Consider the following 20,550-nt stretch of genomic DNA (forward strand, 5'->3'; position numbering starts at 1 on the left):
ACTTTGATATTTCCAAGGTTTGGGCATAAATTCTCTTGTGGGAACAGTAGCATGTTCTGGTTCGATAGCTCGATTGACATTTTGTTCAGTTACTGGATCATTTTGCTCATCTGTGGGAACAGTTGGATTGGGAACAGTCTGCTTGTCCTGATGTGCTGGCAGTTCCTGGACTTGGTCAGTTTCTTTTGCATCTTCTTGTATTGGCTGTTCACCTGCTGTTCCTTGATCTTGCACTTTCATTTCTTCATCATCATCTTCTAAATTTGTAAGACCTATTTTAACATTGTTTATTTCCTTTTTTTTGAAAAAGGTAATAAAATTCATTAAAATAGATAACGAGTCAAGACATACAGTACATTAGGAAAAACTAGTTAAAGTAGATGCAATCATCGCACCTACCAAGTAAACCTCAGCTAAGCAGCCTAATCATCCAGGTTCTATTACTATCACTAACCTTCCTAGGCATAACACCCATGATTCTGTGCATACACAGATTTTTAATACGTTTAACCACAGTCCTAGGATGACAGAGTTTAGCATTCCATATAACATCATTTCTCTGAGACCAAATACAATAAACCAAAGCACAAAAACAGCTCCTGATGACACTGCTGCGAAATCTACCCACCACGGGCTTCTTCATCAAATCAGCCAGTTGGTCCAAGGAAACAAAGTGATTTTGCAGGTCCAGCTCCTTACATAGCAGCCTACTACAAGCATCAGCATAATCACATGAAAAGAAAAGGTGATTAATAGTTTCTGGTTCCTTCTCACAGAGAGGGCAAAAATCTTCACTACACAAGCCAAATCGCTTAAGTCTATCTCTAGTGGAGAGTCTCTTCCACATAGCAACCCAAGTAATGAAACTCGTTTTAGAGATGTTGTTTATTTCCTGTTCACTTGTAGAAAAGTTAGTTTCATCAAAAATTATGTGAACAGATCCTCTACGCACATTGTTCTCTTATTATAAACTCTGTAAGCTTTGCTATGTGATGAATAACCGAGAAAAACTGCTTCATCACTTCTTTCATCAAATTTACCTATATTTCGTTTTTTATTCACATGAACAAAATATTTACATCCAAACACATGAAAATAGAAAATATTTGGTTTAACACCTTTAAGCAATTCATAGGGTGTCTTTGAAGTGATTGGTCATATTAATACTCGATTCATAATATAACAAGCAGTATTAACAGCCTCGGCCCAAAAATTTCTAGGTAGACCGCTAGCAATCAACATAGTCCTAGCCATTTCTTCTAGGGTTCTATTTTTCCTCTCTATCACTCCATTTTGTTGTGGTGTTCTAGGAGCGGAAAAATTGTGAATTATTCCATGTTCATTGCAATAATTCATAAAATTTGAATTTTTAAATTCTTTACCATGATCTGATCTTATGTGAACAATTAGATTATTGGTAGATTTTTGCATCTTGTTTGCAAAAGAAACAAACTCATCAAAAGTTTCATCTTTGCTTATTAAAAATAGGGTCCAAGTAAATCTACTATAGTCATCAACTATGACAAACACATATCTTTTGCCACTGCGGCTTTGTGTTCTCATAGGTCCACATAGATCCATATGAATTAATTCTAGTGGTCTAGAGGTAGTTACCAAATACTTTGATTTAAAGGATGATCGCACTTGTTTTCCTTTAGCACAAGGATCACAAATTTCATTTTTGAGGAATTTTATTGCTGGAAATCCTCATACTAGGTCTTTTGATCTTAAAGTGTTAATCAATGAATAGCTAGCATGACCTAGACGCTTGTGCCAAAGAAGTGGGTCCTCTTCTATAACGCTTAAACACGTTAGACTAGTTTTGGGAACAGTGTCTAGGTCCACAACATAAGTGTTCCCTTTTCTGATTCCCTTGAGCACAGGGTCTCCTGTGTCGTTCCTAGAAATTATGCATCGTTCAGAAGTAAACTTAACAGAGTTACCTTTGTCACAAAATTGAGAAATACTTAAAAGATTGTGTTTTAAATTCTCGACTAAAAATACATTGTCAATGGCATGGGAACTTGACCTTCCAACCTTTCCTTTGGCGATTATCTCACCATTCATATTATCACCGAAGGTTATAGTTCCCCCATCATAAGCTTCAAGTGAGAGAAATCTAGATTTGTCACCCGTCATGTGCTTAGAACACCCACTGTCGAAATACCATGAGTTGTTCCCCCTCACTTGAACCTGCATAGCAAATTAAAAGTTAGGATCAGGAACCCAAATATCCTTGGGTTCCTTGTCGATAATACATGAATCATATTTCTTAATCCATATGTGTTCGACATAGTTTTTATTTGCTTTGGTATGCTGTTCCCTTTTTACACATTTATTTTTCAGGTGTCCGGTTTTCCCACAAAAGAAACATATTTTACTACTGGGGAGATCTACATAGATCTGTTTCTTTCTATTAGTCTTAACATAACCTAGCCTTCTTTACTTTTTGTTTTAGCATCTAGAATCCATTTGGGAACTTTATTGATTTTCCCTTTTCCTCTTAAGTTCAATTTATTTTTCAAATATTCATTCTCTTTTTCACAGGATTCTAACTTTAATTTCAACTTTTGAAATTCAGTGCTAAACATGTGAGTGGATATATCATTTACGTCCCTTCTTAATCCTAGCAATTTATATTGATTTATTTCAACATTAAGAATAATAAATTCCTGCTTCATTTTTTCAATAGATTCTTTCAAAATAATATTCTGATCCAGCAGATTAAAAAATCTGCTTTGCACATCGATCCTAAATGAATTTAAGTACGAAACATGATCTTTGCTTGAATTGAGGTCTTTCTCAATTTGGAGACTTAGTATTTTGTTCATCTAATTTCTCTTGTGTCTCCAAGAGCAACTTAATTAATTTATTCTTACTGAATTTAAACGGTTGTTTAGGAAATGAGCTAGAAGACATTACCTCCTTTTCCTTAGCTTCTTCATCCTTGCTGTGATGAGATGCCATGAGGCACAGATTTGCAGTTTCTTCTTCCACTGGAGCTTCCGTTTCAGCCTCGCTTTCAGTATCACCCCAAGCTGCAATCCTTGCCTTCCGAAAGTCTGTTTTGAAGTTTCCCTTCTTATTTTGTCTTCCAGCTTCTCTTGCTTTTCCCTTGCCCTTATCATTCTTCCATTGAGGGCAATCCTTGATGAAGTGGTTAGTGTTTTCGCACTTGTGGCATTCAAAATTTGTCTTCAAGTTAGCAGCTCCTCTTTCCTTGTTATTTCTTTGGTTTCCATATCTGCTGTTTCTGAAGAATTTTTTGAATTTTCTTGCCAACATAGCAGCCTCCTCATCATCTGTTTCTGATTCTTCATGATCATTTGCTGCTAGAGCCAGCCCTTTATTTCGGGAACTGTCAGCTGTTCCCAAATGCAATTCGTGAGTCAGGAGGGAACCAGCCAACTCTTCCAAATTAAACTTGGTGAAATCTTTTGATTCCTGGACGGCTGTGACCTTAGCTCTCCAGCGTTCGTCTTGAGGAAGACTCCTAAGTACTTTCCTAACTTGTTCATCAACGGGAATAATCTTACCAAGTGACACAAGTTCGTTTATTATATTCGTGAACTTGGTGAACATCTCTTGAATGTTCTCCCTAGGTTCCATGACGAATCTTTCATATTTGGACATCAGCAGGTCAATCTTGGATCGCTTTACTTCACTAGTACCTTCATGGGTAACTTCCAGCAGGTCCCAAATCTACTTGGCAGTTTTACAACCCATAATACTATTGTGTTCATTTGGTTCAAGACCACAGTGAAGTAATTTGATAGCAAGAGCGTTTATCTCCATCTTTTGAAAATCTTCTTTCTCGTATTCAGTGATTGGTTTTGGAATAGTTTCGTTATTGGAGTTTATGGTCGTCACCTCAAAGTCTCCAATTTCAATAACTCTCCATACTTGGTAATTTTCAGCATTTATGAAGATTTCCATTTTATTTTTCCAGTAAGTATAGAACTTTCCATCAAACATGGGTGGCCTTTGCGTGGAGTACCCTTCTTCCATGCGTTCGTTCATCTTCAACATCTCTTTAGAGAACAGGATACTGCTCTCAGGGTTTCCTGATTAAATGAGGAACAAGGCTCTGATACCAATTGTTGAAATACAAAGAGATGGTCGAATGCAACAAGAGGGGGGGTGAATTGTTGTGTATTAAGCTTTAAAAATTTGACTCTAAATTTGCGGAATTTTAATAATAAAAATAAAGCTTAAAATTAAAATGCAAAAGATAAAAAGGAGACAAAGATTTTACGTGGAAACCTTCTTGGCCTAATAAGAAGGAAAAACCACGACCCCCCGGGATTTCAAAATTCTCACTATGTTTTAAGCAATTAGTTACAATTACATAAAACAATTTGCTTCACTCGAAGCTTCTCTACTCTAGGCCTACTTCTCTTTTCTTCTTTTTCTCCTTCTCTTTCTCTTCTATTCTCACGCTTCACTAGACGCTTCTTTATTCCCCTAGACTTCTCTTAAGTCTAGTTACAACAAAACACTCAATTACCCTTACAAGGCCAAATTCTCAAGAGGATAAAAATTAAATAATTGCTTAAGAAAAATATAACAAATTAATTGGCATTTAAAAACTGAAAATATTTTTCTCAAACGATCTCCCTTAATGGACACTCTTGAATTAATTAACCGGTTTGAGCATAGTCCCTCCTATTTATACTGGGAATAGCCGTCAGTTACCTTAAGCATACCTTCCACTAACTTACATGTTCTTAGTAGAAACGGTAGTGGAATGCTAAACGTGGGATCCGGTTACTAATTACTAAAAATAGAAAACGGTTCCTTCAAGCTAAAAATAGCATAGGTATTAAAACAAAGATCCTAATTAAAAGGAGATTCTTTTTCAAAAAGAATAATTCTTAGGCTACTTTTAGATAACCTAAAAATAGTTTTGCCAACCAACTTATTAATTAAATTAAGCAATTAATTTAACTCTTAACCGTTACATCAACTTAAAAACTGAAAATAAAATATTTGCAATTTTCAAGCCGATGTTTTTCTCCAAACCTGCTACGTGGGAACAGTGTACCGTCTCCATCTTCAACTTCTGTCAGATAGTCCACTTTGGGAACAGTAGACTGTCTATCTACTATTAACATCCTAAGCATTTTACTAACTTCTTGGATATTTTAAGACATGTACAACTTCCACGAACCAAGTCATAGGCTTCATCAACGATTTCAACAAAATCGGATATTCACCTACAAAACAATCTCTAAAACATGTTTGTTTATTTAAAAGTGAAGTCATCATCAAAACCTAAGAGGCCAACAGAATTCAACATTGTTTTTTACAATCTGGTCGCAAAATTGGCCTTCGCAACAATCTTCAATAAGGTATGATGAATTATTAATTGCTTTGAATGGAATTCTACATACATTTCCTTTGGTTAAGCACTTTCCTTCTGCCGCACGCTTCAGTTCTCTGGAATCTACCATTAATGTTCTTTCAGAACTTCATTCATAATATTCATATGATCACCATTTATTATAACTTCCGTTACATTTTGCACATTATTTATTTTTTCTTCTGGATTCGGCTCTGCAAGTTTTAGGGCATTACAACAATTCAACACAAATCCAATTAATTAATCAGATGTTTGACTCATAATTTACTTGTCTTTTCTTTGGAAATACTTTACAGGGGGATGCAAGTCTTAACAATTTTGTTGGAAATATTTACATGTACGAAGATTTCACACCACTAAAATAGTGCGTAATGAACTTTCTCTACAATACTTGGTGGTTAATCCTCTAACTACTATATGGTTTAGGTAAAGGATAACATAAACAAGTGTGTATATAAGTGCACCGATCACACGGATTCCCTATAGGTATGTCCACACAGGTGGGCACGTGAGGTCATTAGGTGCTGAATTGTCACGTCTTTACAATTGTCCATTGAAAGCATTTATTTTTTATATTAAATCATATACCCATACTAACATTTGTTGGTTGAGTTAATTGAAATTTGACATCTTTTGATTTTATACTCCTTTTGTTTTAGTATTTTTGTCCTATTTATTTTTTGATATTATGTGCAATTCACTCTTAATTTTTATTTTATTCTTAACCTATAAGTTAAAATATAATCAAGTAGGTTTTTTTTGATTCGTCTGAACGCAAAGATTATTAATATCAACGTTTTTTTAATAATTTTTAGTTATGCACTATTAGAGATATTAAGACTTTAATGTTACGTAGGATTAAGAGTGAAGACATTGTTGTCCAATGCAATTGAATTCATCAATTGGTTCTGTATTCTGGAATTCTGCAATTATATAAACATCTTTTAGAAGTACTTAATTATGTTTGCATGCTTGTTATGATGGTGTTTTTGGGTAAGAACAATAGGGGCTTTTGGTAGAGAGTTTGGTGGAGTGTGCAAGTGAGTTTTGGGGCTAAAAGAGGGCTAGTATGGCAGCTAGGGGCTGCTGTTTTGGGGCTGATTTGAGGTGATTTATATCCTCAATTTGGTCTAATATGGTGTAAGAAAGGTTTATCTAAGATAGTTTAAGCTTTGGGTAAAAATTGTTGTACATGTAACAAGTTATGTAACTTGTACTTCATGTTTAAAAATTCACTTGTATATGTATGAAATATTTAATTTACTCCCATCATGGTTATATAATATGCTTGGGTAATAATTAAAATTTTCTCGAACTGTTATGGGTAGTTGCTTAACTTTAAATTTTACCTCCAAAGTTTACGTTACTTGTTACGATTCATAATCACGTTACGAATTAACAAGTTTCTAATCATTGTAGAGAATTTTCAAATTACTACCATCACTAATTAAATTATAATTCGTAACGAACAAATATATAAGAAAAATTAGGCACTAAAAACGACTAATGAAATCTCCTAATAATACGACTGTTTCACAGACTGAGTAGTGAGCAGTTTTATAGAGTTGGGGTTAACTCCATACTTGTTATGAATGGATGATGATGAAACTTTAGTTGATTTTGGGTTGATTAAAGGCTTATATGGGAGGTTGTTCAACCCATTGGCTAATGATTGTTATGATTGTTTTAAAAGTACCAATGAGGGTTGGATTTTTAGTAAATTGATCTTTTATTAATGGATGGAATTGGGTGTTAGGGATCAAGGATTGAATCTAGCATCACCCTTCTATCTAAGTGCTTTATCCCCCAACTACGAGAGTAGGGAAGGATGAGAAAATAGCGGACAATTTATAGCCCAAGCCCTTCATCTTCACTCACGAGAGTGAGGATGGTGAAGAGCTTAAAGGTAATCCCAAGCCCGATCAAGGATCGGATTGCTCCCCTTAGTACGATTCGCTACAGTTTATGACCCTTAAGTACTAGTGTATAGCCATCAAATAATCATCATGAATGAGTTAACCCTACTCCATCTTTATTATTGATTGTTTAGCCTTCTTTTTATATACTCTTTGTTATTGTTTGCAATAAAAAACCCTTTTATATCTTGACTAATTGGTTATAAGTTGTGTGCTTCTAGGTAATTGTAGTTTCACTCTCTTTAAAGACCCTTCTCGAGCCAAGGGACTCTTTGACAGCACTCTCCTCTATGGGTATAAGCTTCCGTCTTTCTTCCCACTTCAGACCCTGACCATAGTTTTCTATAAGTGGGATACACCGGGTATAATGATGATGACGACAACATAAGTACTAATTAACTAATTAACCAACAAGTATATAAAGGCATTAGCAAATAAAATTAATTTTTAATAATCCAAATAAACTTTATGGAATTAAATAAATAAAAACAAATTTTTAATAATTAGGAACATACCCTTACCATCAAAGGGCAATCATACAAAAGAAATTCAGCTTAGTCTTCATACATGTAACTAACAATTGGAAATTGAATACAAATACAAGTTAATTAAGCATTAAAATATACTTAATTATAATAATTAAGTGAATAAATTAAGATTTGGCATGTCTTCATTCTGATAAAAATCAATCCATGGATAATTAAGCATCAGGCAACTAACAATTATTGCGGTCATTTTGGAGACAACATTGACCGAATTCATCATTGTTTTTTAGAACATTGTCGCAAAATTGGCCTTCGCAACAATCTTCAATAAGGTATGATAAATTATTAATTGCTTTGAATGGAATTCTACATACATTTCCTTTGGTTAAGCACTTCCCTTCTGCCGCACGCTTCAATTCTTTGGAATCTACCATTAATGTTCTTTCGGGAACTTCATTCGTAATATTCATATGATCACCATTTATTATAACTTCCGTTACATTTTGCACATTATTTATTATTTCTTCTGGCATCGGCTCTGCAAGTTTTAGGGCATTACAACAAATCAACACAAATCCCATTAATTAATCAGATGTTTAACTCATAATTTACTTGTCTTTTCTTTGGAGAGGTTCATTCGTACCATGACGTTATGTCACAGGTGGATGCAAGTCCTAACAATTTTGTTGGAAATACTTTACAAATAAGAAGATTCCACACCACTAAAATAGCGCGTTATGAACTTCCATACAATACTTGGTGGTTAATCCTCCAACTGCTTCTATATGGTTTAGGGAAAGGGTAACATAAACAAGTGTGTATACAAGTGCACCGATCACACGGATGCCCTATAGGTATATCCACACAGGTGGGCACGTGAGGTGATTAGGTGCTGAATTGTTACGGCTTCACAATTGTCCATTGAAAGCATTTATTTTTTATATTAAATCATATACCCATACTAGCATGTGTTGGTTGAGTTAATTGAAATTTGACATCTTTTGATTTTATACTCCTTCTGTTTTAGTAGCTTTGTCCTTTTTATTTTTTGATACTATGCGCAATTCACTCTTAATTTTTAATTTATTCTTAACCTATAAGTTAAAATATAATCAAGTAGGTTTTTTTTGATTCGTCTGAACGCAAAGATTATTAATATCAATTTTTTTTAATAATTTTTAGTTACGCACCATTAGAGATATTAAGACTTTAATGTTACGTAGGAATAAGAGTTCTTTCGTGATCACAAAGTAGATGACTTGATTTATCAGCTAATCACATTCTTGTTTCGTATTACCAACCATTTTTAATTATATCAAAAGTTTACCTGCTGCTGGGAATGTTGGTTGTGGAAGACATTGTTCTCCAATTCAATTGAATTCATCAATTGGTTTTGTATTCTGGAATTCTGCAATTTTTAGAGCATTACAACAAATTAACACAAATGATATAAACATCTTTTAGAAGTACTTAATTATCATTAACAATATTTTCCTTATAATATACTCTTTCTGTCTCTATACATATTCTCATAAGCAATATTCATAAAAATTAAGAAAAATTAAATATTTTAGATGGTAAACGTATTTTTTATTTAATAATAAAGTTAATTAGAAAAAGTAGAAATTATAAACATTAAAAAAATATTATGATATATAAATTTAGTAGAAAAATATGAATACCACAATTTTTAAAAAAATATTTAAATAAAAACAGTTTTAGTGTGTGGAGCCATAACCATTAATAAAGAAACTATAAAATAGTACAGTTGATATCAAACTAAAAAAAGTTGCGAAATGCCAATTATTAATACTTTCTTTTTTTGTCATTGTAATTATTTTACTTTTTTGATTCAAACAAGTTGAAATTTAACTGTTAATATCTTATAAATTTATTATTAATTATGTGATAAAAATATCATAGATTAATTTGTATTAATATACATTTAAAAAAAAAATTTTAGAAACGCATAATTTTATTTATTTAGAGCTAGTAAAGAAATACTTCCTATGTTCTGTATTACATGCTACATTAGCATGGGCACAAATATTAAGGATTCTGATCACCTACAATGTAGGTTACTGTTCACTTTATAGGATATAATATTTTATTGTTGTTAATTTAAAAAAAAAGGAAAAATAGTTTAGTTAATAAACATAATTTCAGATTAAGTTTAGATTTCAGTTTCATTTCCCCCCAAAAAAAGATTTTCCCACCCAATTATTAGAAGTTGGGAAGGTTGGTTTAAATGGGAGAAATAATTAATTGAGATAGTGTATTTAAATGGAGAAATAATTAATTGGGATGGTGGATTATGGGAGATTAGGTGATTATTTAATGAGAATAATAAATATGGAGGGAATATTAATTTTTATTGGGAATAGATAAAGATTAAATAATGAAAGGTAAAAAAGTTAAAAAGGTATAGAGTAGGATAAAAATAGGGATAGGTAGAATTTTAAATGATTGTTTTATTATTAAAAATGAAAATGTAGCAAGTAATATGAAATTGCTAAAAATGAAATATGTAGCAAGTATTATGGAACGGAAGTACAAAGCATGATAACACAATAAAAATTAAAAATTTAAATAAAAAACCAAATTTACCTGATCTTGTCGTATATAGGTTGGCATGCTGTGTGTGAGTCGCTTATGCATTTTCTCTTTTTATCGAATAGAGCTTGTGGACTTAGGCCTTCATCGCCTTCATTAATGCCATTAGGAAATTAATATTGTCATTTGGAAATTTAGCATTATTAGTCATTTTCAACTTATAACTATATTCTCATCAATTAGAATAAGGAGAAAGTATAAATTGAATTCATCTCAAACGTATGTAGTTTCAAATTGCTAATTGTTGAAATTGTTATGTTAAATTTAACTTATCATGAATTCAAGCATCTGATAAGGAAAATATGAGGTGCAGATACTCTATCGTCAGGGAAATACTATTCTAAATTCATATGACAATGGGATGAAGGGTCTAATAAGTTATAAAGTGTGCACACCATCTTAAATTCATCGATGTAGGATAAACCAATTTAACAACAATCAACAAAAAAAAAAAGATCAACGCCTATGAGGACCTTGTGTTTGCATAACAAATATATGACAAATAAGAGCAATTTTAGAAGATAAGAACAACAAATAGAACAACCCAAATTAAATAATAGAAACTTATTTAAGAAACAGAGAGAATAGACAAGCGAAAAGAAAAGAGTAAAAATTGAAATACAGCATGAGAAGTGCTAAATTTACCTTTTGGCATGCATGATGATTGTTTTTCGCCTATGCAACTGAAATATGGACTCAAGTCAGGTTTTGGAGGTTCTTGAAATACAGCATCATCTAAGAGAGGAATGCAACTAATTAACTCAAATGCAATGAAGAAGAAGAGAGCACCAAACATGACTTTCTTCATTGATGCCATTTTCTAATTATGATTATTGTATGTTTAATTAATTAATTAGCAATTTGATTAATTTTAATTCACTATTAAGCTTGCTATTTATAATGGTTTTCCATAATAATAAATCAATTGTGTTATAAATAAAGTAGTGTTAAGCCTCTTACTTAATTAGTTGTTACATAATGTTCATCACGTTTAATACAACCCTGGCCGGCCTAATCTTTGTTAATTAAAGTATCAACTTAATCTAATTATCAATACTAATCATCTCAGCTAGTAAATTATATTGTGGACTTTTATATTTTTGTTTTATTAGGAGATAATATTGTTTAATAAGAAAAATATGTTTCTTATTCTACGTTTAGAATTAGTCTTAGAATAATTCTTTTATGATCCAAAATTTATGGAAATCCAGTCTAGTATTTAATATTACTCTTTCAATTCTTTAAAGTTGTTTTCATTTGTCATTTTGTGTCGTTTCACTTTTTGTTCATGTGATAATGTAGTGTGTAACGGAGTAATTACACTAGTGATTACCAAATTCTCAAATCAGAATAATTCTCATAATGAGATTATTTTTATTAGACTGACCCGATGTACACTTTTAATCTTAAATTGATAACTTATAATTTAATGTAATCACTTATAATCTGCCAATTATAACCTTAAGTGCTGGCTTTATATAATTTTAATTAAAGTCACCCAATATAAACTTTCAGTTTTTTTTAAATTTTGCAATGTATGCAAAAAGTAAAGTGGACAAACAATAAGAAACGGAGGGAGTAATAGATATTAACATTATCTTAATATAAATAATTGAGAAAATTCCACGTGTTAACTCTGAGATTTTGGGTTTTCTACATGGTAACCCTGAGGTTTATAAAATTGTTCCATCTTTGAATTTTGGCGAATAAACATAATTTGGATGAAAGATGATAGAGTTAGGGTTTATGTTTTAAGAAAAAGGTTGAAATTAATGACATTTAAAGTGGTGAGTCATATAAATAGGCATACAGCGGCACTAAAGTTTTAAAATTAACGTTTGCTAAAGTTTTATGTGCAAAAAGGTTACGGTGGAACAATTTTTAAAAATTTTGATTATCACGCAAAAAACCTAAAATCTCAAGATTACCGAGTGGAATTTCCCTAAATTATAATGAGAATTGAAAATCTCTTAAGTTTGACTTATGGCAATCCAGCGAAGTTGGAGTTGTTTGCATGTTTAAATCTTTGAAACTGAGTTCATAAAATATTTGAATATCTAAAATAAAACTAACTCAAATATTAGTGATAGCAACGTGGACGTTTGCAAAGCTTATTATAAAAATTTGTCGGCATTATCGACTACCCTCCCTACTATCATGACCCTATAAAAATTTGCAAAGCTTATTATAAAACAAACTCAAATATCTAAATTTACACTACAAAAAACGGAGCATTATCGACTACCCAAAACAGTCAGAAATTAGTCGGCATAGCTTTATACCGACTGAATTCAAACTGTTGTGGAGTAGTCAGATTAAAATGGCCAGAAATTCATTTTAATAGGAAAACAGTCGGAATTTCCGACCAACCAAGGTTCGTCGGAAATTCCGATTAACTTGCTAGTTGAAAATTAATCGGTATGCACTATTTCAGAATTCAACCCAAAATGACATGAAAAAAGATTTTAAAAGCTCACTGACTAATTTTTCGACCAAATTCCGACCACCAAGTTTGTCTGAAAAGACAAAGAAAAAATTATTTTTGCTGAAATGTTTGTCATATCATGCCTACATCACACACACGTGGATCACCACCTTACACACTTGCCATGTCAGCAATCAGTAACGATCCTTCCACATAAATGCCGTAGGTAAAATTTGAACCCAAGACCTCCTGGTTGATATACCAACAGTCCAACCACCAAGCCATAAGTTATTTAGAGATAATCAAAGTAATGTTTGTATAATTACAACATAACACTTCTACCACTTAGTGTTTTATTATTATTATTATTATTATTATTATTATTATTATTATTATTATTATTATTATTATTATTATTATTGTCAAACGATTTTCTATTAACACAAAACAAAAAACTTTACAAACAGGGTATAAACCCAGATATTCAAGGTTCTCCCTATCAATTGCATCAGTGTGAAAGTGGGGCCCACCTTCTAGAAAGAGTTTTCCCACCTCACTCTTCATGTGCACGGGAGAAACCGGGATATCCCAAAAAAAGCCACACACGGAATTACAAGAATTTGGCCTAAATAGCTACGACAAAAGGAACAAGCAAAACAAAAATTAAGCCAACAAGCAAAAAAGCTCAACTACAAGCTCCTCAACTAGAGCGTAGTGGCCCCATTTGGAGATAGAGAGGCGAATCTAATTTTAGAATCAGCTTTGATGGTGTCGACTACCCTCCCTACTATCATGACCCTCTTCTGTCATACCGCATCGTTTCTTACTTTCCAGATAGCATATACAAGGTTGCTGAAGATTACATCTATGAGTCGTGATTTTTCTTTGGGTAAACGACGTTTTCGAAGTATGTCTTTCATGTTCCCAATGTTCCACTTGACGCCTATTCATTTTATAAGTGCTTTCATGCATTGAAAGCTGAAGTTGCACTTGAAGAAGAGGTGTTTAGTCGTTTCGGTATGTGTTCCACAAATGGGCACAAATCATCATCCACCACTCCCATGCTTTTGAGCCGTTGTTTTGTTTTGAGTCTTTCATGGTAGAAGAGCCAAACCACAAAGCGGCTTCTGGGGATGACAGCTCGGTTCCACACTACGATTGCCCAGTATACTTTATCTGTGGTCCCCATAAGATCTTTTTAGGCGACGTCGATTGAGTATTTCGAGTCTTTCATCTAGTCCCTCAGAGTTTCCTTCACCCCACACAGCTTTTTAATCACCCAGCTCCCAGTGATGGGTGCATTGAAAAGATCCCATTTGTCACCTTTCATATACACCTCATGTACCCATTTTACCCAAAGGGATTCCTGCATTGTGCTGATGTGCCAGGCTATTTTGCCTACAGCTGCTAATTTCCACAGTTGTAGGTTCCGGATTCCGAGCCCACCCTCCTTTTTAGGCCTACAAACCTTCTCCCAGTTCATATTCCCTGAGGCTCTGTTGGTTGTTTCCCCGTGGCAAAGGTATGAGCAATACACCGCATTGATCTGGTTTATGACTCTTTTGGGAAGAATAACAGTTTGACTCCAGTAGTTAGATATTCTTATGAGGACCGAGTTGACCAGCTGAAGTCTGGCTGTCTCGGAGAGCTTCTTGGCAATCCATGAACGAATCCGACTAGTCATCTTATCCACAAGGTATTCACAATCTGGAGCTGTATACCGTTTGGAGGTGAGAGGCATGCGTAAGTATTTTACAGGTAGGCTCTCAAAAGTAAAGTCTAGGGTGCTAGTTGCATGCATCCTGAAGTTATCGCTGACCCCTACGAGGTGGATACTTGATTTTGTGTAATTGGCTTCTAGACTCGAACTTGAGGAGAAGTGTTGCACCCCTTGGCAGAGGATTTGAATTGATTGCATATACCCTTTACAAAACAACATCAAGTCATCCGCAAACATGAGGTGGTTTAGATTCAGTTTGGAGCATCTGGGGTAGAACATGAAATCCTCAACTTCACCTACTGCTTTGAGAATCCTCAAAAGGTACTCCATGCCTATGACAAATAGTAGAGAAGACAAGGGGTCACCTTGCCTAACTCCACGTTTAGCCTTGAAGGGTTCCAAGGGGTTACCATTCATGATTAGGGAGTATTGGGAGGAGGAAACACAGATCATAACTCTCTTTTTTGAAATCGGGTAGGGAAGTTGAGAGCAATCATCATGTCCTTTAGGAAGTCCTAGTTCAGAGTATCATAAGCCTTCCGAAGGTCCATTTTAATGAGGCAACTAGGCATGCAGCTTCGTCTTCCATAGTGCTTTACCACGTCTTGGCATAGGAGCATATTGTGTAAAATGCTGTGACCTTCCACAAAAACCCCTTGATTGGGGTTGATGATGGCCCCTAGGACTAGCTTGAGTCTACTACATATGAGCTTGGTGATGCATTTGTAGATGACATTACAGCAAGAGATAGGTCAGTAGTCCCCTGGGCCTTTTGGGCACTGTGTCTTTGGGATTAGAGTGATTACCGTCACGTTCCAAGCCTTCGGAGGACCCCAAAATCAAAGAGCTCCTGGATTGTTCTGGTTACGTTCGTACCCACCAGTGGCCAAGAAGCTTTGTAGAAGCCACTATTTAACCCATGGTCTTTATCCTTTGGGATGCTCCATAGTGCCTTTTTGATTTCTGCCTCGGAGAACGATAAGGAAAGAAGATTTTGTTAGGCTGCTGTGAGGAATTGACCCTTGTGAACAATATTCATGTTGATAAGACGTCTACTCTCAATATCGTTGCATAAGAGATGTGTGTAGTATTTTTGAAAAATCTCTTGGATCCTAGCCTTGTCACTTATGATCTCCGACCCCATGTGAAGCACATTGATGGTGTTTGATCTATGTCTGTGCTTGATGGACTGATGAAAGAACTTGGTGTTTTCATCTCCCATGGTAAGCCAGGAAATTTTGGCTTTTTACTGTAGTGCCGAATCTCGATCCTCCTTTTCCTTCTAAAGAAGATCTGTCATTTTACATTCAAGGTTAATAAGATGAACATTAGTTGGGTTAACATGTACCTCCTCTTGGGATTTTAGAAGGTTGTTCTCTGCTAGGATCACTGTAGTCTGCTCATCCTTCTTAAATTTCTGTTTGCATATAGTCTGGACAAGTTTGAGTTTATGAATTATTTGGTGACTCATGAGCCTCTGGATCGAGGTGTTCCATATGTCTTGGATTACCCCGAAAGATCCTCTCGTTTCCCCCAGTGGTTGAAGAACTTAAAAGCACGGCTCCTTCTATGCTTCTTAAAGAAGTGGACTAACATCGGTGTATGATCAAAGTCCCCCTCTGAAAGGAAAACAACTTCAGATGTGGGGAAGCTAGTTTCCTAACAGTGATTGCCCATAACTCGATCAATTTTGCTTAAGACTCTCGCAGAACCCTCTTGCTTGTTGGTCCAAGTGAAGAGTCTCCCAATACTCTTCAAATCATGAATCTCACAAGTCTCCATACATCTCCGTCATGGATCCAGCTCACTGCTACGGGGTCTTTGACCTATTCTTTCATTTATATTGGCAATGCAGTTGAAGTCACCCTTGCGGAGCCACGGTCCTACAATGTTGTTCTTAATGCTCTCAAGCTGAGTGAAGAGGTCTTATCTCCCTTTCTTATCGATAGCACCATAAACAAAGGAGCACGAGAATTTATCACCATTTAGAGGGTTCACATCCACATGAATTTTCTGACTGCTACAATGTCTGATATCCACACTTATCTCATCACTTTTCCAAGCAACTATGATGCAACGTCCTTTATGTCAATCCAAATTATGTGTGAAGCACCAAGAGGGGCATAGTTACCGTGGTTTCGAGGAGGCTAAACAAGCTGATGTTGTGGTTAGAGATGAATCTCGTCACTTCTGTCTGTTTACTTACCTTGTGGTGTTGATTTTCTTTAGGAGTCCTTACTCTAGGGGGATCTGCTGATCCTTGGATTGCTTGGTATCGTAGCCCCTCCTGTTCCTGGGTAGCAGGCTTTTTTTTCACTACATACTGTTTCCTGACTACCATCTAGTATCCATCTTTGTCTTTTCGCGGTCTAGTGTCATTTTTTGGGGCCTTCTAGGTCTCTTTGTCACTCCTGCACCCCTGTTCATTGTGACCCATTTTTTTTACATTTATTGCAGAGAATAGGCTTCCATTTATAGACCGCTTATTGAGTAACCAATTCATCCTTCACATTGGTGAAGTGAATTTTCTCTAGGAAGTCATCATTGGTATTCATTTCAACTAAGACCCGGGCGAACCTTAGCCTACCTTTCTGATGTGTGGCATTGTCCGCTTTGACAACGTCTCCCACAATAGCCGCTAAAGACTCCTTTCACTCCTATACTCCACTTTAAGCTTGGATAGTTGGATCCAAACGGGCATTAATGATAGGCTAGTCTTTTCAGTTGACATTTCTGGAGTTCATGGTTTGATCACAAAGGGTTTATTATCGAACAAGACACCATTCGATTCATAAGCCTTATCTCTAGACTCAACTGATTTCATCCTAACCATATAGACTCTTTTGTCCACCATACCTGTTGTGTCTATGTCTAGGTCTTTCCAGATTCTGCGCATATAACCATCTATAAGTGTAAAGCTGGTTTTCCCCGACCACAAAACACACCACAGCTGTCTCCCAATATCGAATTTCATCCTCAATGTCAGATAATTCAATTTTAACAAGATTGGGTTTTAATGGTATATTACCTTCAGTTTCTGTTTCTATGGCTAAGGTTTTTTGACCTGCACGAATTGGAGTGCTCGCTGCTGCCTGTGGCTGAATTCGGTTGTCTTCCATGTTGCTGCCATTACATTCAAGGGGAAACAAACCTCCATTGATAGATTCACCATTGCTGCTGCACTTGTCAAGGGGAATCGCGTTGGGGTCTTCGCTAACTACTGCTGCCCGGTTCAATTGGGCCACCATCGATGACGCCTCGGTCTAGGTGGTTGACATGGCGGGTTTCTGGGCTTCCGTTTTTCTTTGCCGACCCAAGCCTCGTGCCTTGGCCGGTTCCACCATGGTGGTGGCGATGGGAACCAGAGGTCGAGAGCCGTTTAGAGAGGGAAACCTGATTCTAGAGAGAGTTTTATTTATTATTATTATTATTATTATTATTATTATTATTTTATTATTATTATTAGCATAGTATTAAATTTAGTACGTCGTAATTAGTCATCTTAGTGTAGTATTAGTATGTTAGTAGTAGTAGTAGTAGTGTATCATTAGAAAAAATTAGTTGTATTAGTATATAATTAGTCGAATTAATGTAGTATTAATATATTATTACTCGTATTATTGTATTATTAGTTGCATTAGTATATTATTACGCATATTAGTTTTATTAGTTATATTAAAATAATATTAGTCGTATTAGTGTAGTATAAGTATCTTATTAATTGTATTAGTTTATAATATTAGCCGTATTATTCATACTAGTGGCCTTATTAGGGTAGTATTAGTATCTTATTAGTTATATTAGTTTATAATAAGTCGGAATAATGTATTATTTGTAATAATGTAATAATTTATAAAACTATTCAAACAAAGTATACTTTCGTGCTCAGAAAAATTAAACTAGTAAGACAAGCTAAACAAAATAAATATACAGGAGTAGTGTACTTTAGTCAAAGGGTTGCGCATTAGCCATACGAAGACCAAGTATTTGCGCTGTGACTTCAGTGGGACATCAACGGTAGGTAAACCAGAGGTGTCCATAGATGAAACGGTTGCTAAAAGTACAACCAAGTACAAGTATTTGGGATCGATCATTCAACGGAATGGGGAGATTGACGAAGATGTAAATCATCGTATACAAGCGGGTTGGCTCAAATGGCGTGCAGCCACCGCAGTGCTATGTGATAGGAAATTCCCAAGCAAGTTAAAAGGAAAGTTCTACCGGGCGGCAATCAGACCGGCTATGCTTTATGGGACCGAAGGTTGGCCTGTAAAGAAGATTTTTGAATACAAGATAGAAGTTACAGAAATGCGTATGCTAAGGTGGATGTGTGGGAACACATTGATGGATCGAATTAGGAACCAAGAGTTTAGAGAAAAACTAGGAGTAGCCCCTATATCTGGAAAATTGCGCGAAAATAGATTGAGGTGGTTTGGGCATGTGCAGAGAAAAACTTTCGACGCCCCTGTTAGTAGGGTAGAAAGCATTATAGTAGAGGGTAAGAGGAGTTGACGAAGACTTAGGAGAACTTGGGATGAGCAAATAAGCATTGACTTGCATGAGTTAAACCTCTCTGCGGACCTGACTAGGGATAGGAGTAGTTGGAGACGACATAATGTCTTAGATTTCTAATGTCTTAACCTCTTGCTTTTCTCATTTACTTTCTATTAGTTCTTTGTTTTCTTTTTGTAGTGGTTTTGCTTTTGTTTTATTTATAGGCCTTTAAGTTATCTTTCCCGTGGTTATTACATCTATTTATCTTCCTTGAGCCGGGGGACTCCTTTGGTCGCGCTCTCCTTTATGGGTATGAGTTGCCATTGTCTTTCCCTCCCTAAACCCTGTCCTCATTCTATGAGTGGGATACACTGGGTAGGATGATGATAAGTGCATTTTAGTCAAACAAAATAAATAAAGTTAATACAAACCAAAGTAAATAAATACAAATTTCTCAAAACATAAAAAAGAAATTACAAACGAAAATTAATAAAACCAATTAACTAAACAAATGAATTTACAAACCCAAACAAAATAATGATTCACTAGAAATTTAGTCAGAATTTTCGACTAACGCCTATCAGTCGGAAATTTTCTACTGTTTCGGGTTAGTCGGAATTGAGAATTTTTTTGTAGTTTTATCTGGGAGAGTCTACCATGGTGCATGCTATTCGCTGACGATATCGTTCTAGTCGCGAAAATAAGGAGGCTAATAGAAAATTGGAAGAATGGATGGCAATCTTAGAGGATAGAGGAAGGTGCATAAGTTGTACGAAGACATAATATTTGCGATGCAACTCCAATGGGACAGAACCGATAGGTGAACCAGAGGTGACCATTGGGGGAGAACCAGAGAAGTTGTTGCATGTACGTCCAAGTTCAAATACTTGGGATCGATAATTCAGAGTAATGGGGAGATTGACGGAGATGTTACTCATCGTACACAAGCGGGTTGGCTAAAGTGGCGAGCAGCGACCGGGGTGCTTTGTGATAAAAAGTTTCTTAATAGATTAAAAGGTAAAACTTTCCGCGTTGCAATTAGGCCATCTTTATTGTATGGGAAAGAATGTTGGTTCGTAAAGAAGGTTTTCGAACAAAGGATGGATGTTACAGAATTGCGTATGTTGAGGTGGATGTGTGGGCACACAATGATAGATAGAATTAGAAATCAGGATTTTAGGGAGAGTTTAGGGGTTGCACCTCTCTCTACAAAGATGCGTGAGAACATATTGAGATGGTTCAGGCATGTGCAGAGAAAAACGTATGACGCTCCAGTGAGAAGGATCGAAAGCATCATTTTGGAGGGTAAGAGAAGTCGAGGAAGACCTAGGAAAACATGGAAGGAACGGATTAAAAGTGACTTGCATGACCTACACCTCTCGCAGGACCTGACCAGGGATAGGGTTAGTTCGTGACGCCTTATTCACGGCGTCTTAGATTATTGAGTCTGTTCTAGTTACATGTCATTGCATTTGTTCCTAGCCTTTTACATATTGTTCTTTTTCGCTTTTATATCTCAACCTTTCTACTTTTAT

The 20,550-nt window shown here is 35.2% G+C and overlaps 2 protein-coding genes across 2 annotated transcripts; one reads left to right on the forward strand and one right to left on the reverse strand.

The window, feature by feature from the left end:
* Positions 1-409: 409 nt before the first annotated feature.
* On the reverse strand, positions 410-5,453 carry LOC130810169 (uncharacterized). Its single transcript, XM_057676131.1, has 3 exons — positions 5,394-5,453; positions 2,188-2,193; positions 410-892 (listed from the first exon to the last, which is right to left on the reverse strand). The coding sequence occupies exons 1-3, from the start codon at positions 5,451-5,453 to the stop codon at positions 410-412; spliced, it is 549 nt and encodes a 182-aa protein (XP_057532114.1).
* A 12,344-nt stretch (positions 5,454-17,797) lies between these two features.
* On the forward strand, positions 17,798-20,430 carry LOC130810182 (uncharacterized). Its single transcript, XM_057676156.1, has 2 exons — positions 17,798-17,929; positions 19,921-20,430. Exons 1-2 carry the CDS (start codon positions 17,798-17,800, stop codon positions 20,428-20,430), a joined length of 642 nt encoding a protein of 213 aa, XP_057532139.1.
* Positions 20,431-20,550: the final 120 nt, after the last annotated feature.

Source organism: Amaranthus tricolor, chromosome 1, assembly GCF_026212465.1.
Source record: "Amaranthus tricolor cultivar Red isolate AtriRed21 chromosome 1, ASM2621246v1, whole genome shotgun sequence".
Lineage (NCBI taxonomy): Eukaryota > Viridiplantae > Streptophyta > Magnoliopsida > Caryophyllales > Amaranthaceae > Amaranthus > Amaranthus tricolor.

Excerpts from the sequence above, each read along its gene's own strand:
- LOC130810182 (XM_057676156.1), top strand. The coding sequence starts at position 17,798 with ATGGCGGGTTTCTGGGCTTCCGTTTTTCTTTGCCGACCCAAGCCTCGT. Across the intron at positions 17,930-19,920 it reads GAAACCTGATTCTAGAGAGA|AGTAATGGGGAGATTGACGG; the intron begins GTTTTATTTATT and ends TCGATAATTCAG.
- LOC130810169 (XM_057676131.1), bottom strand. The coding sequence starts at position 5,453 with ATGGTAGATTCCAGAGAACTGAAGCGTGCGGCAGAAGGAAAGTGCTTA.